At 36.8% G+C, this 12,723-nt stretch overlaps 1 protein-coding gene and 1 non-coding gene across 2 annotated transcripts; one reads left to right on the top strand and one right to left on the bottom strand.

Annotated features, from left to right (window-relative positions):
• Window positions 1–3,242: 3,242 nt before the first annotated feature.
• Window positions 3,243–7,098, bottom strand: tm4sf5 (transmembrane 4 L six family member 5). Its single transcript, XM_067400513.1, has 5 exons — window positions 6,824–7,098; window positions 5,595–5,675; window positions 5,292–5,434; window positions 4,874–5,063; window positions 3,243–3,889 (listed from the first exon to the last, which is right to left on the bottom strand). Exons 1-5 carry the CDS (start codon window positions 6,992–6,994, stop codon window positions 3,872–3,874), a joined length of 603 nt encoding a protein of 200 aa, XP_067256614.1. The 5' UTR covers window positions 6,995–7,098; the 3' UTR covers window positions 3,243–3,871.
• A 3,840-nt stretch (window positions 7,099–10,938) lies between these two features.
• On the top strand, window positions 10,939–11,129 carry LOC137031395 (U2 spliceosomal RNA). The gene has a single exon (XR_010896536.1). It is a non-coding gene; the product is annotated as a U2 spliceosomal RNA (small nuclear RNA).
• Window positions 11,130–12,723: the final 1,594 nt, after the last annotated feature.

The following is a 12,723-nucleotide window of genomic DNA, read 5'->3' as shown; positions in this document are numbered from 1 at the left end:
AATTATTAATGGTTGGGGGAAAGAAAATATGATTTGTGCCATACAACTAAACTATTAGTATATAGCCAACTTTTCCACAAATACAGCTGTGTACTAGTGATTGATGGAGTGCATTGGTTTTGCTTAGATTCACTTTGTGTGAGCTTTAAACACTTTACATTATTTTAAAAAGTAATAAGAGAACCATATTTAATCAGTGATAGTGTGATCTACAGATATTTTTTGTTGCTTTTGTAAAATCAATCCAATCACATGGATTTTCCATGGTGTTTCCCCCTTTACTGTTGGTGCTTTAGCCCAATCTAATCAACTCTCTTTGTTTTGTGTGGCAATGAGAGAAGAATAATTACAATGATAGTAATGATAGTACAGTAAATAGAGCAGCAAGATCTTTGTTCAGTGTAATTACTGATAGATACTCACTTTCAAAACACCATGATAGATAAATAAGCTACCGTGCTTCAGTTTTGTGGTAAAGCACAAGCATTCAACAAAAGTGTGAATATAACAGAATGACAAAAACCTCTGCAGAAACCTAAAAAGAAATTATACGCCTGATGGTTGTATTTGAGTTGGCACATGTACGCACTCTCAGAGGAAGATGAGTGATTTAATGAGTATTTACTCTCTCATGCACAGTAAAGCTACAGAGCTTATACTCGCATGCTGTTGCTTGGCTTCAGTGCACAGAATATCTGCCCTAGTCCAGCTTGGATTGCTTTTTACCAGTTTTCCCACCCTGTTCTCACCCAAAATATTCCCTCCCCAAAACTGCTCGTCCAATTTTGTCCTGTATGTCAACAACCCACCTCCCCTCCACACACTATTTCCTGGGGTGTGTGTGTGAGCTCACAAGTCAGCGTTAAATTCCTAAATTCGCATATCCAATAACGCCTATGATGTTGCTTGTCGATTTTAGTTTATGAGTCGTACTGAGAAAGACATTCAGTGACTTGAAGCTGTTGATCCATCAGGATTGCGATCCAAGTTTGTACATGTATGTTGCATTCTTAGAAACATACTAAGACAAATCCTCTTTAATGTCATGGAGTTATTGGATTTTAATAAACAGAGTGCTGTCTGAATTTAAATTTAACTTTTTAGTTTTTTTGAGTCAATACATCATCAATCCTTCTTCCAAAAATGTTTTTGTCTTACCCTGTTTCACTATGGTAAGCCTGTTATAAGTCTGGCTGGTTTTCGCGGGAAATTGCATACATACGTCACTCACCCGTGCGTGTCTCATTATATTCGTAAATAGAGAAAAATTGCTCAGGCTACTTTGACGCGTGTATGGTGTAGGAGTGGCTTAGATGTTGCAACGAGCAAGAAAAGTTGACATGGAGCAGCTAAATCTCCAACCTCCAGAGAATCTATTGTGTAGTATCTATTGAAAAGGGTAATTTCATCATGGGTTTGTCGTAGCACTGTGCTGGAATCTATTTTCAAGGAAGTACTGTGTCGATTAATGGGTATAGCTACTGTAACGACTTCAGTAAATCTCTTAAGCCTAGTAGTGAATGTTTATAAGCAGTAGGATAATCACATTCACCTGCACAGTCACACAGAGCCGAAGCACAACCAAATGTTCTTCCTCAAAATCCATGCAGTTCTGTTTTTAAACCACTAGAGGGTCAATAGTTGCATAGTGTACCTTCCATAACATCAGTTCACAAGCTCCATCCTGTCTGATCCAGCACTTTTCTGGTCTGTTTCCTTCTGCTATTGTCTAGACCCATTGTGGAGGTTGATGAGTGTTTTGTGTCTGTTCTCTGTGTCTAATTGGTGGATGGTCATTGAATTAGCCTGAATGGATCCATGCCAAAAGTTTTAGTACATCCTCCTCTCTCCTTTTTTGTTTAATTATATGTGTAGAATCAAAAATGTCATGCAGTTATTATTATAGGGATGTGTCTGAAAGTGTGTGACCTCGGTGGCAGTAAGAACTGAACATCCTTTACTGGAACACTCTGTCTGGTTTGAACAAGGTGTCTATACATTAAGCTGACGTATTATGTGTACTAGGACATGCTGTTGCTTCTCCCCTCTTGTGGCTGAGGCATGTATAGTATGTTTTGTAGTTTACAAAGAGACAATAATGTTATCGTTTTCAAAAACTTTTGCAAAGTTTGCATTTTCAGGCCCCCAAAATGTCGTTGTTGTGTAAATGAATGGACAAAATGCATAAGAAGATGTGAAAAAAAAATAAAAATAAAATGGTTTTGTTATTTGCTGAAGGCATAAGCACACAAGGCTGTTATTTTCTATAATTCATGTATATTACAGTAAATAATTAAAATTCATTATTAATGGTTGGGGGAAAGAAAATATGATTTGTGCAGTTATTATTATAGGATGTGTCTGAAAGTGTGTGATCTCGGTAAGAACTGAACATCCTTTCCTGGAACACTCTGTCTGGTTTGAACAAGGTGTCTATACATTAAGCTGACGTATTATGTGTACTAGGACATGCTGTTGCCTCTCCCCTCTTGTGGCTGAGGCATGTATAGTATGTTTACAATGATCAGTTGGCTTAGTCTTGGGTATTGAATCTGTAAGCTTGTTTTTAGATTCTCCAGCCTTTATCCTATATTAGGCTTCAAATGGGTGTTTGTGCAGCTACAGGATTAAGTGTAAATTAGAGTGGAGGGCTGCTGTGGTTACATGAGCACAGGGTCTATAGACTCTATATTCATATGCAAAAAAAAAACAAAAAACGTAGATGTTACGTAGCACTTTGAAAGTATCTCATGCTGTTTTTGAGAATGGACCTTGGACCTTATTTTTAAAACATTCCCTGGTTTCTGTGTATGCATGTTGTCACAGATGCAAATCTGACCTTTACCACCAGGGGGTTTGACTTACAGTTTTTTCTGTGCTGCAAGATCCGGTTTGATCCGGTGTTACAACAGTGAAATCAGTGATTATAGAGAAAATAGTAATGACACAGATGTTGAGATGGAAAGCAAAAGGGAACATATTGACTTTATCAAACTATTTAAAAGCAAATGGGAAAACAGCCAACACATGGTTTCAGAGTCTCTCCCTAAATGCACTGGAAACAAACTTGATGCCTCCTGCCAAATATACCAAAAAAAGAAAACACTCAGGGGTATTTCTGTAACCTGTAAAGGAAATATAATTCTCATGCAATCTGATGCCAACTCTAAAGATAGACATAGCTTATTTTAAGTTAATTTATGAGAAACACATAATACATTTCAGCAAATTATGTTTATTCTGAAAGAAAGATAGATGCTTTGGATCATTAGGACCTGATTTATTAATCCAAAATGCATAAGTTTATATACAGTAGTCAACATTTGAAGTGGATCAAAAAAAGTTCATAAAAGTTGTCCTAAGACAAGAACGGGTATTGCATTTTGGTTTTAGGGCAACTTTGATGAAAATTATAGTAGTTTTGAGCTTGTTATTTAAATACAATGGTCAAAAACAGTCACTTTTACTCATTTAGTCCCCAGAAATTGAGAAAATAATCAATTTAAATGAGACATCAAATATTTAAAATATATCATCTTCATGTTGTTTCTACATTCATTTGGAGATTCAATATGAAATTATGTATTACAATATAAAAATATATTACAAATTGTAATGTTATGTGTGATTAATTACAGAAAAATGTGATTTCTTTTTTAGTTGATTGACAGTTATAATTTACTGTGACAATAGTACTAAAATAATACATAAAGTGAAAATAGGGTCAAATTTACACACAACAACCCTTTTTAGTGATACTTATTGCATTATTTATAAGCAGTCTGTTAGTTTTGTGTGAAAGCTCTTGTCCTGTTATTCCAGATCAAATCGTTGTTTTGTTTGTTGTTGTTTTCCCCCTCCTCAGCAGATCTCACAGTCCTCCTTCATCCTGTTGTACAAAGAGATATCAGTTCCAAATCCCAGTATACGAAAAAGACATCTCATTATTTCAGTGTAAAAAGGGTATTATTTCAGAGGTCTGACGATTAACACAGTTTGATTGCCTTCAAAAACTAAAATGGTAGCCGGTTATAAGCAGTGTTGGGGATAAGCAGTGTTACTTTTTCAAATAAGAAATGCAAGTTAATTTGTTTTCCCATTTATTGACTGACAGCTCTCTTATCCCCATCTTGAGAGACTTACTCCATCATATGTAAATATGATAGTTATTGTGGTTCTAGACATAATGTGAACATGCATTTACTCATCTCACTCGCACAAAAACAAATTCAGTATTCCTCAAAATGAATAAAAACAGTGAAATGCAAACTCAGAATATTACACAAACCTGCAATTATCAAATGTTAAATGACACAAATATACTATCTGTATTTAATCTCACAATAATAAGCACATAATCACATTTGTGTTTAATTTTTTTGTTTTTATCTTCTCCTGCCTCCTATTTTTTCTGCAGTCCAGAATGGCAGCACAGCTGAAATGTTTATTTGACCTGCGCCCTCTACTGTACGTGGACGTTAAGTTGCATTTCTTTCAGCCTAAGGCTTGTTCATTTCACTTTTTGCCAAAAACTAGAATTTTTGTTATTTTTTTCTCACCTGGGCTGGATAAGTAGCCTATTGTAATGCATTACTTTCCATAAAAAGTAACTAAGTAAACAATTAGTTACTTTTTTATGGAGTAACACAATATCGTAACATCACTTTTAAAAGTAACTTTCCCCAACACTGGTTATAATTCTGGTTATAAGTCTTTTTTTCCATTCTGCCTATGCATCCTGTCTAGTAGACAGTAAAAAGTGTTTCTTATTATATGCCATTGCCAGTGTATAGTTTTTGCTCAAGAAATTACATTGTTTAACATTTGTTTAATGGTAATATAAATGCTTTTTCAATATTTATGTAACATTTACCGATTTTCTTTTTCGGCAGTCTCCACAGAGGCAGCCCACACATCCATTCACGACCTGAATGACACAGAGTATCATCTGTATCAGAGCCAGACCCAAAAGAATGGAGAACAGCACAATGTGCCAGAGAACCATATTCTCAGGAAAGACACAATCGGACCATGTAGTCTTATCCACCAGGTAACTGCTGTTCCTGTTATAGTGAGACAGAAAGAGAGAATGAGCTTTAGTAGATGAAGTGCAGGATACGGGCCTCATCTAGTGGCCATACAATTAACTGCAATTTTCCACTTGAGAGATGCAATTGCCATTAAATTCACATTAATCCTGCTGACTGAAGTATTATTATTATCTATATTAACAACTAAAGTAACTCAATTGCATTCGTTTGATTTTTCTTTTAGGTTTTAATTGTTCTTACCCTTGTTTACCCTCAAAAGGATATTTCCATTGTCCGTCCTCAACTTGGCATTTTGGCCCAGCAGCCAGTGCTGCAATGGCAACACAGGCACAGTAGACCGACCCAATAATGCCAAATACAGATGAGAAAACAGAATTCAGCATCTGTACAAAACAAAAACAACATGAAATAGTGAACAATCAAAATAGCCTATATGTTATGCAGATTTTCTGCTGAAAATATTTTCACATCTTCTCTAGTGAGCTGTTGTGAATGATGGCCATTTCACATTTTTTGGTGCTTCTCTGTGTCATATTTACTCACACGGCAACGGTTTCCACAACAACCTGCCCCACAGCAGCCTTTGCCCCCGGCTCTGATGGCTGAGCAGCTTGGACACATCATCTGATGAATGAAAGTGAGTGCAAATTGACTTATCATCAACTGTGACGTCACATAAGATTTACTGTAAAGCAGTTTAAATAATGTTTGTATAAAAACACTTTAATCATCAGTTTGTTCTGGCTATTTAAATCTATATTGAGGCGACCTCACTCAAGAAAGTACACCGTTGATCATTAAGCAACTCGGTGTTATCCAAAAGTTCTTTGTCCAAATGAAGAATGTATAATCGACTTATTTCCTTACTTTGACCTTAAAGAACCTTTAACATCCATAGAATCTTTCCATTGCACAATAATAAGGTTCTTTACAGTATAAAAAGGGTCTTATGATTATTAAAATCTTCTTAAATTGGGATAGTTTACCCAAAAATAAAAATTCTGTCAAAATTTACTCACCCCCATTTACTTCCGTATGAAAAAAATAATATATGAAAGTGCCTCAGAGTCACCAACATTCTTCAGAATATCTTGTTTTGTGTTCAACTGAACAAAGAAACTCATACAGGTTTAGAACAACCTGAGAGTGAGTACATGTTAAGAGAATTTTTATCCCTATTAAATCCCTCACCTTCATGTCGTTCCAAACCCGTAATACTTTCGTTCACCTTCGGAACACAAATGAAGATATTTTGAATGAAATCTAAGAGATTTCTGTCCCTCCATTGACAGTCCACACAACTACCATGCAACTTTACTCAGGATTAATCCATGGTCATTTCCAGGATGTTACAATGTCAATATTTTCCGTTTTTCAGGGTGTGAGCAGAGAAGCTCAGCATAATGGGCCCTTGATTTTCACCACATTCTGCTTTTGTTCCTCAAATCTAAAGTTCCTTTATTCAAATACATTCCCCTTACTACAGCACAGTTGCTTATAACACACGACTTATTCAACAATTCTAGTTCTCTTTATCGATCGTTATGCCATATCATACAATAAAGAAAATGGCGCACAGTGGCTTGTAGTCAGTGATGTATCTGTTGTCCTACCTAAAACATAAGTCAGGTCTATTAATTTTAATAAACCTTAAAATTCCTATAGCGTCTCATGAAAACAAGAGTCACATTTGTTTTCTCAGGAAATAACCAAGTTCAAACGAACAGCACATGAATGATATGACGGTCAAATCCAAAAGATTGAATACTCACAATTAGCCCTCCACCAAGAACACCTCCCATAAGCCAGACCTGCAGGGAAATCTGTCCAGATTCCAATTTTTCTCCATTAGGGAAGAATAAAAGTAAATTGGCTATTATACACAAAAAAGCAGAGGGTAGAAGTATTAGCCCCACTAACCGTGCACATTTTCCAGTACACATTGTGATGAATCTGTATTGAAATATCGAGAGAAATTCTCAAAGGTTGTTTTTCTCAGCGCAGCACAGACTCTGACTCAGAATGCCCTTTGAGACTTGACAATATTTACAGCGCTTTTATCAGTCCATTTATGGTATGTTAGCATAACAGTGGGCAGTGAATGAAGTTTCTGCTTTAGATAATGACGTGTATTGATAAATGGCTTGTGTCTGATCGATCGCAGTGGGGACAAGAGTTACGGTAAAGCCATATCCTCAATCCTGACAGAACAGCAAGCCATGTTTTACAGCCTATTTTATAATGTCTTGTGCTATAAATGGCAACAATATGACTAAATTTATTGTGCTGTTGTAAAGGCTTCATCATTTCTCCTTCGTTCATTTGACCATCTTTATCCTACTGATGTATAACAAGCATGATTAAAGTGCTTAAATAAATGAATTAACTCTTTGTTGGAATAACATTTGTTTTTAGAGATGTTCTGTATCCTTATCGAAGGTTGCATTCAAACAGTAAAAAACTTGAAAGGACTGACCATACATTTTTCAATTTGCATGGAACATGAATATAACAGAAATGCTGTCACACCTAAGACAAGTTTGTCTTCAGTTATAATAACTAAAACACATTTGGTGACTGAAGGGACCTTATGTAGCCCCGCCCCTTTTCGCTTGTTGTGTTCATTCTTCCGGTTTGTATTTCCACTGCATGAAGGTAAGATCTTACGGATTTATGATTGAACCACTCGTTTTAAGATCTTCCCTGTCTACTGACATTTGTTATGACATCCGTTTTAAACATTACAATGATCATGGTAACTTTTGTTAAAGGATACTTTTAACCACAAATGCTCGTCTTGCACTAGCGTCCACGACTTCATGCATTACGTAATCACACTGGACAGGTCACACATGACGTAGGTGGAAGTACTGAAAAACTCCATTTCATTTTCTCCTCAAAATCGTGCACATTCGCTTTGTAAACACTCGGTAGGTACTTCCACTTATGTCATGTGTGACCTTTCCAGTGTGATTACGTAATGCAAAAAGTCGTGGACGCTAGTGCAAGATGAGCATTTGTGGTTAAAAAGTATATACATTTTTATTTAAAAAAAAAAAAAATTTAGAAAATGACTAATCATTTCACTAAATGAGACTCTTATTCCACAGCTGGGATCGTGTAGAACCCTTTGAAGCTGTACTGAAACTGCAATTTGGACCTTCAACCCATTGAAGTCCACTATATGGAGAAAAATCCTGGAATCTTTTCCTCAAAAACTATTTCTTTTCGACTGAAGAAAGAAAGACAAACATATTGGATGACATGAGGTTGAGTAAATTATCAGGAAATTTTTATTCTGAAGTGAACTAATCCTTTAATGCTACAATAAGTGAATCCATTTCACCAGCTAATTATTGGATATTGCTGCCTTAACATGCTAAATTTGATAATTCCCATTTCTGAAGTCGTGATTATGAGCTCATCACATTCAAGAGTCAAAATGGGAGGGTGTTCATGTGCAATTTTTACCTAGAAAACTCGTATTTACGATAATTCTGAGAGCATGTGAAGGCAGCATAAATTTCGGGATTTTTTTTTCATTATGGCCCTGTATGACATCATAAAGGATGGAATTCCTTGTATAAACACTTCTCCCGGAAGAGCGCACGCACACATCAACCAGAGCAAGCAAGAGCACGCCCATCAACGTGCTTCATTCGGAAGTCATCGGCATCAATAGTCATTTTGTTTTTAGACCACAAAATCAACAATGTCCCCAAAAAGGTGTGTTTTTGGTTGTGAGGGAAAGATAACCTTGTTCAGCTTCCCGAAGAACCCAGCGTTAAGGGAACAGTGGATGTTTTTTGTTTTTCCAGGGCAGCAACGGTGTTGTGCAAGTGTGTTTGTTGTTCTCGCCATTTCTGTGATGAATGTTTATAAACAAGGCCCAGTTCAACTTTGGATTTGCAGATCTTTTGAAACGGAAAGATGGAGTGATCCCAGTGATAAAAGATCCTGGTCATGAGTCACCGCAAGCAGTAAGTAAAACTGCATCGAATGTCTGTGTTTTGTTGGCAATCGCATACAATTGCATATAAAGCCTGGAACACGCCAAAGCAACGGTCGGCTTGTTCATCGGCCGACTAAGTTTTCTCAGTGTCGGCTGAAGTTCATCCTCGTCTGCTTTTTTTCATCCTTGTCGGGTGTCGAGCGTCGGTTTGGTGTGTCAGGGCAGCTTTGGACCCGGACACAGCCGACGTGAGCCAACCCCGCAGTCTGCTTTCGTCGCCACTAGTTCGTCGGCGTCGGCTTGGTGTGTTCCGGGCTTAATGGAAACAACACAAACGTATAGTGAATCAAAGTTATCCAGGGGTAATGCGATTATGTATTGTTTGTGTTAATGCTGCCTTTACGTGCTGTCGGAAATTTGATAATTCACACTTCTGAATTCGTGATTACGAACTCATCGCATTCAAGTTTCGAAAGGGGAGGGCGTTCATGTGCAATTTCATGTGCAGTTTTTTATCAAGGAAACTCTTATTTACGATAATTCTGAGAGCACGTGAAGGCAAAATTATAAAACCTGTCTATTTGTTTATTATGCTCGTGACTCTTTAGCTCCGCCCACGGGACGCCTGTTTTCGGAAAGAAGAGGTACTGCTCTATCCGTCTTTTATAAATCTGATAAAGACATGAAGAAACTTTTAAACGTTGATAAAATAACATCATAACATTTTAATAACAGTACAACAAGCTTTTGGGTCAAAAACTAAAGTTAAAACTGTAAGCATTTGACCTTACTGGGCGCGTGACAGATCACGTAAATACGTAGCGTCATTATGTGGCGCACTTGAGCACTGTTCGCGTGACGATGAGTTGCGTCGTTTAGTTCAACGAGTGTTACTACAGCTCGGGCTCAACGAAAGGTAAGTAATTTAACATTTTGTGTAACGTTAAAATACACTTAAACTGATTAATTTTTTGAGACGTTTTGTCAAAGTTGTCGACAGTTTTCAGTCGGTTGTTTTTGGCGATGCTATTTCACATGTAACGTAATGCTATCCAGTTAACATATATAATACGCGTTGTTTTCAGCTTTCAAAACGTATGAATTTACATAACCGGGATATTATCTCAATTATTGCGTTATCTGAGATACAATATATGGGTTGATGGATGTGACGCCAATAACGTTACTCATAGAATTTTGTGCGAGGCAAACATATAGTTGAGTACTTTGATGAATTTTCTGACTTGAAAGTGCAACACTTGTTCATGGGGCTGGTTGTGTGTGAATGTCGTGAACTTCAGGAGATTATTGCAATATTTAATGATGCAATGTCAAAACGGTTTGGTGGAGGAGAATGTGCCTTGGTGGTTTATCATCAAAAAAAAGTCAAGTTGTCTGTTCTTATTCAGTTGAGTGAGTTATAGCGTTGTTTTGTACAAGGGTATTTCCCTTTCTGAGTATTAACATGTTTATGCATGAGCCTTACACGTGTCAGTGTGGAGCTGTTGGGAAGGCAGTTGCAATTCTTCATTTGTCCACTGGGGGGCAGATCCTTACCGCATTTAAAGGCATTATTTTACATTAACTTCATAGATTCTGGGATTTTTACCTCTGCTGTTATGTCGTAGTTGATGTTATTTTCATATTCCATTTGATACGTTTGCGATTCATTTTCTAAAACTACTGGAATTGTATCCATGTTTCTGATTGGAGAACTAGTACCTCATTAGCATGTCCCCTCTTCCTTGTCAGTCTTTGTTGAAGAAACTGTTAGTATTTTTTTAACTACATGATATTAACAACTGTTTATATGACTGTGTACTCTTTATAATGTTATGTGCACACGCGCTTTTAGAATTGAAATAAGTATGTACTCACCGTCGTCGTATTTACGGTCTCCTAGAATGTGGTTGCTACTGTTGGCCATTTGTGGGTATCGCTTCTCGGCCTTTTGGCTAAGATCAAGTGTAGTATCTGTTCTTATCAGTTTAATATCTGATACGTGCCCTACCCGGGCACCATATATTAAATTGATTTTTGGAACTGGGAGATGGAATAGGGGCTTGCTCCGTCCACTCCACGCATCGACCCGGTATTGCAGTACTTCCGGGAACGGTGCACCCCCCTAAAGTGGTCAAAAATCAGAATTGTTTTGCTAAATATTGAATAGTAATCGTGTTATACACATTGTTTGAAGTGTATTGCTAGTAGTTGTTGTGTTATGGATCATTTTAATGAAGTATGGTTGTTTTCTGCATTTCTCTAGCTTCTAATCTTTTGAATAATGTTGTACGTTGTATTTTAGCACTTCGCGTGAAACTTCCTTGAATCGCTTGTATCGCTCGTGTAAGTCGCTTTGGATAAAGTGTCTGCTAAATGAATGTAGTCGTCGGACGAACGTAGGTTGCTATGCTTTTTTTCAGCAACCAGGAAGCGGAGTTGCGACAACGGACGTTCAAAACGCTTGAGCGTCACGTGATTCGCGTAGACTTCAGATAGTTCCAGGAAGTGCTTCGGCGGTTCCTGCGTCTCAATGTGCATACTATCCATCCTAAATAGTATGTGACACTAGTAATATTCAATACTATTTAGGGTGGATAGTATGTACATTGGGATGCAGGGATAGAGCAAAGAATATACACTGACAAGAAGCAACACTCAATAGACCGTTCCACTGCAACACCGGCGCCCAGCAGCAGCCTTGCGTTTCCGCCATTTTGTGGTGAAAGCGAATAGTTTCTATGGCAATATCAGCTGCTTTGTTAAAAAAATAAAACGTACATTAAAGCTGAAATCCAACCTGAATGATGACAACACAGAATAAAATACTATCACTAGTGATCATCAAATCCTTTTAACAGTTTATTTTACATACTTTGTGTTTAAGTCTTCCACTTTTTTTCACAAAACCTTTTGCTCTCTAGAAACCCAGTTAGTTTGGGTTAAAATTCTTTAAAAGATCTAGTATAAGCATTATAAACACTGAATTAATACCAACATACGAAATTAAATTAAGGACATGCATCAGAAAAATTGGGAATGTTGAACAACATATAATAGAATATAACAGCTTGATAGAAACTGTTTTTGCAGTGTTGTCTTATATAAATGTCCATTAAAGCAAGACTATGTCAACAGCAACAAAAAAAAACAGCTACTGTGTCCAAAAGTGGCAATTATGGGATAAGACACCACAATGAATCATGTTCTATAGGATCATTGTTTGTAGCGAGATCCAGGGGATTAACACGTATTTCAGACTGAGTGGAGTCATTTACTATTAGTATTACTCCACTAGGTCTGCCTATAGGTGTACGTTTTAATCCCCTGGATCATGCTATAAACATGATGATCTTAACTTTAATAATTTTTTAATTTATTAACTTATTATTAATAGTAAATATGTAAAATTGCATAAAATGAAAATTCTCAAAGTAGGCTAACTATGTTATCTCAGATGTGTACGTTAATGGTTGGATTCCATAACTGATCACATAAAAAATAGACTAAGACAATACAACATTTTCTGTGTCATAAAATTGTCAAAAGTTGAGAAATTTTCTATTGCTACTGCTACCGCCTCGTGGCTGTTACCCAAAAATCATTTTTTTGCCTCTTGGGTTCTATACTCTTTGGTTAGAGGGACAGAACTGTGAATTATTTATTTTTTGTAATTTGTAGTCAAATGCATTTATATAATACACTGACATGTGAATGCAG

The sequence above is a fragment of the Chanodichthys erythropterus genome, chromosome 11, assembly GCF_024489055.1.
Source record: "Chanodichthys erythropterus isolate Z2021 chromosome 11, ASM2448905v1, whole genome shotgun sequence".
Taxonomy (NCBI): Eukaryota; Metazoa; Chordata; class Actinopteri; order Cypriniformes; family Xenocyprididae; genus Chanodichthys; species Chanodichthys erythropterus.
This window is presented reverse-complemented; position numbering and strand designations above follow the sequence as displayed.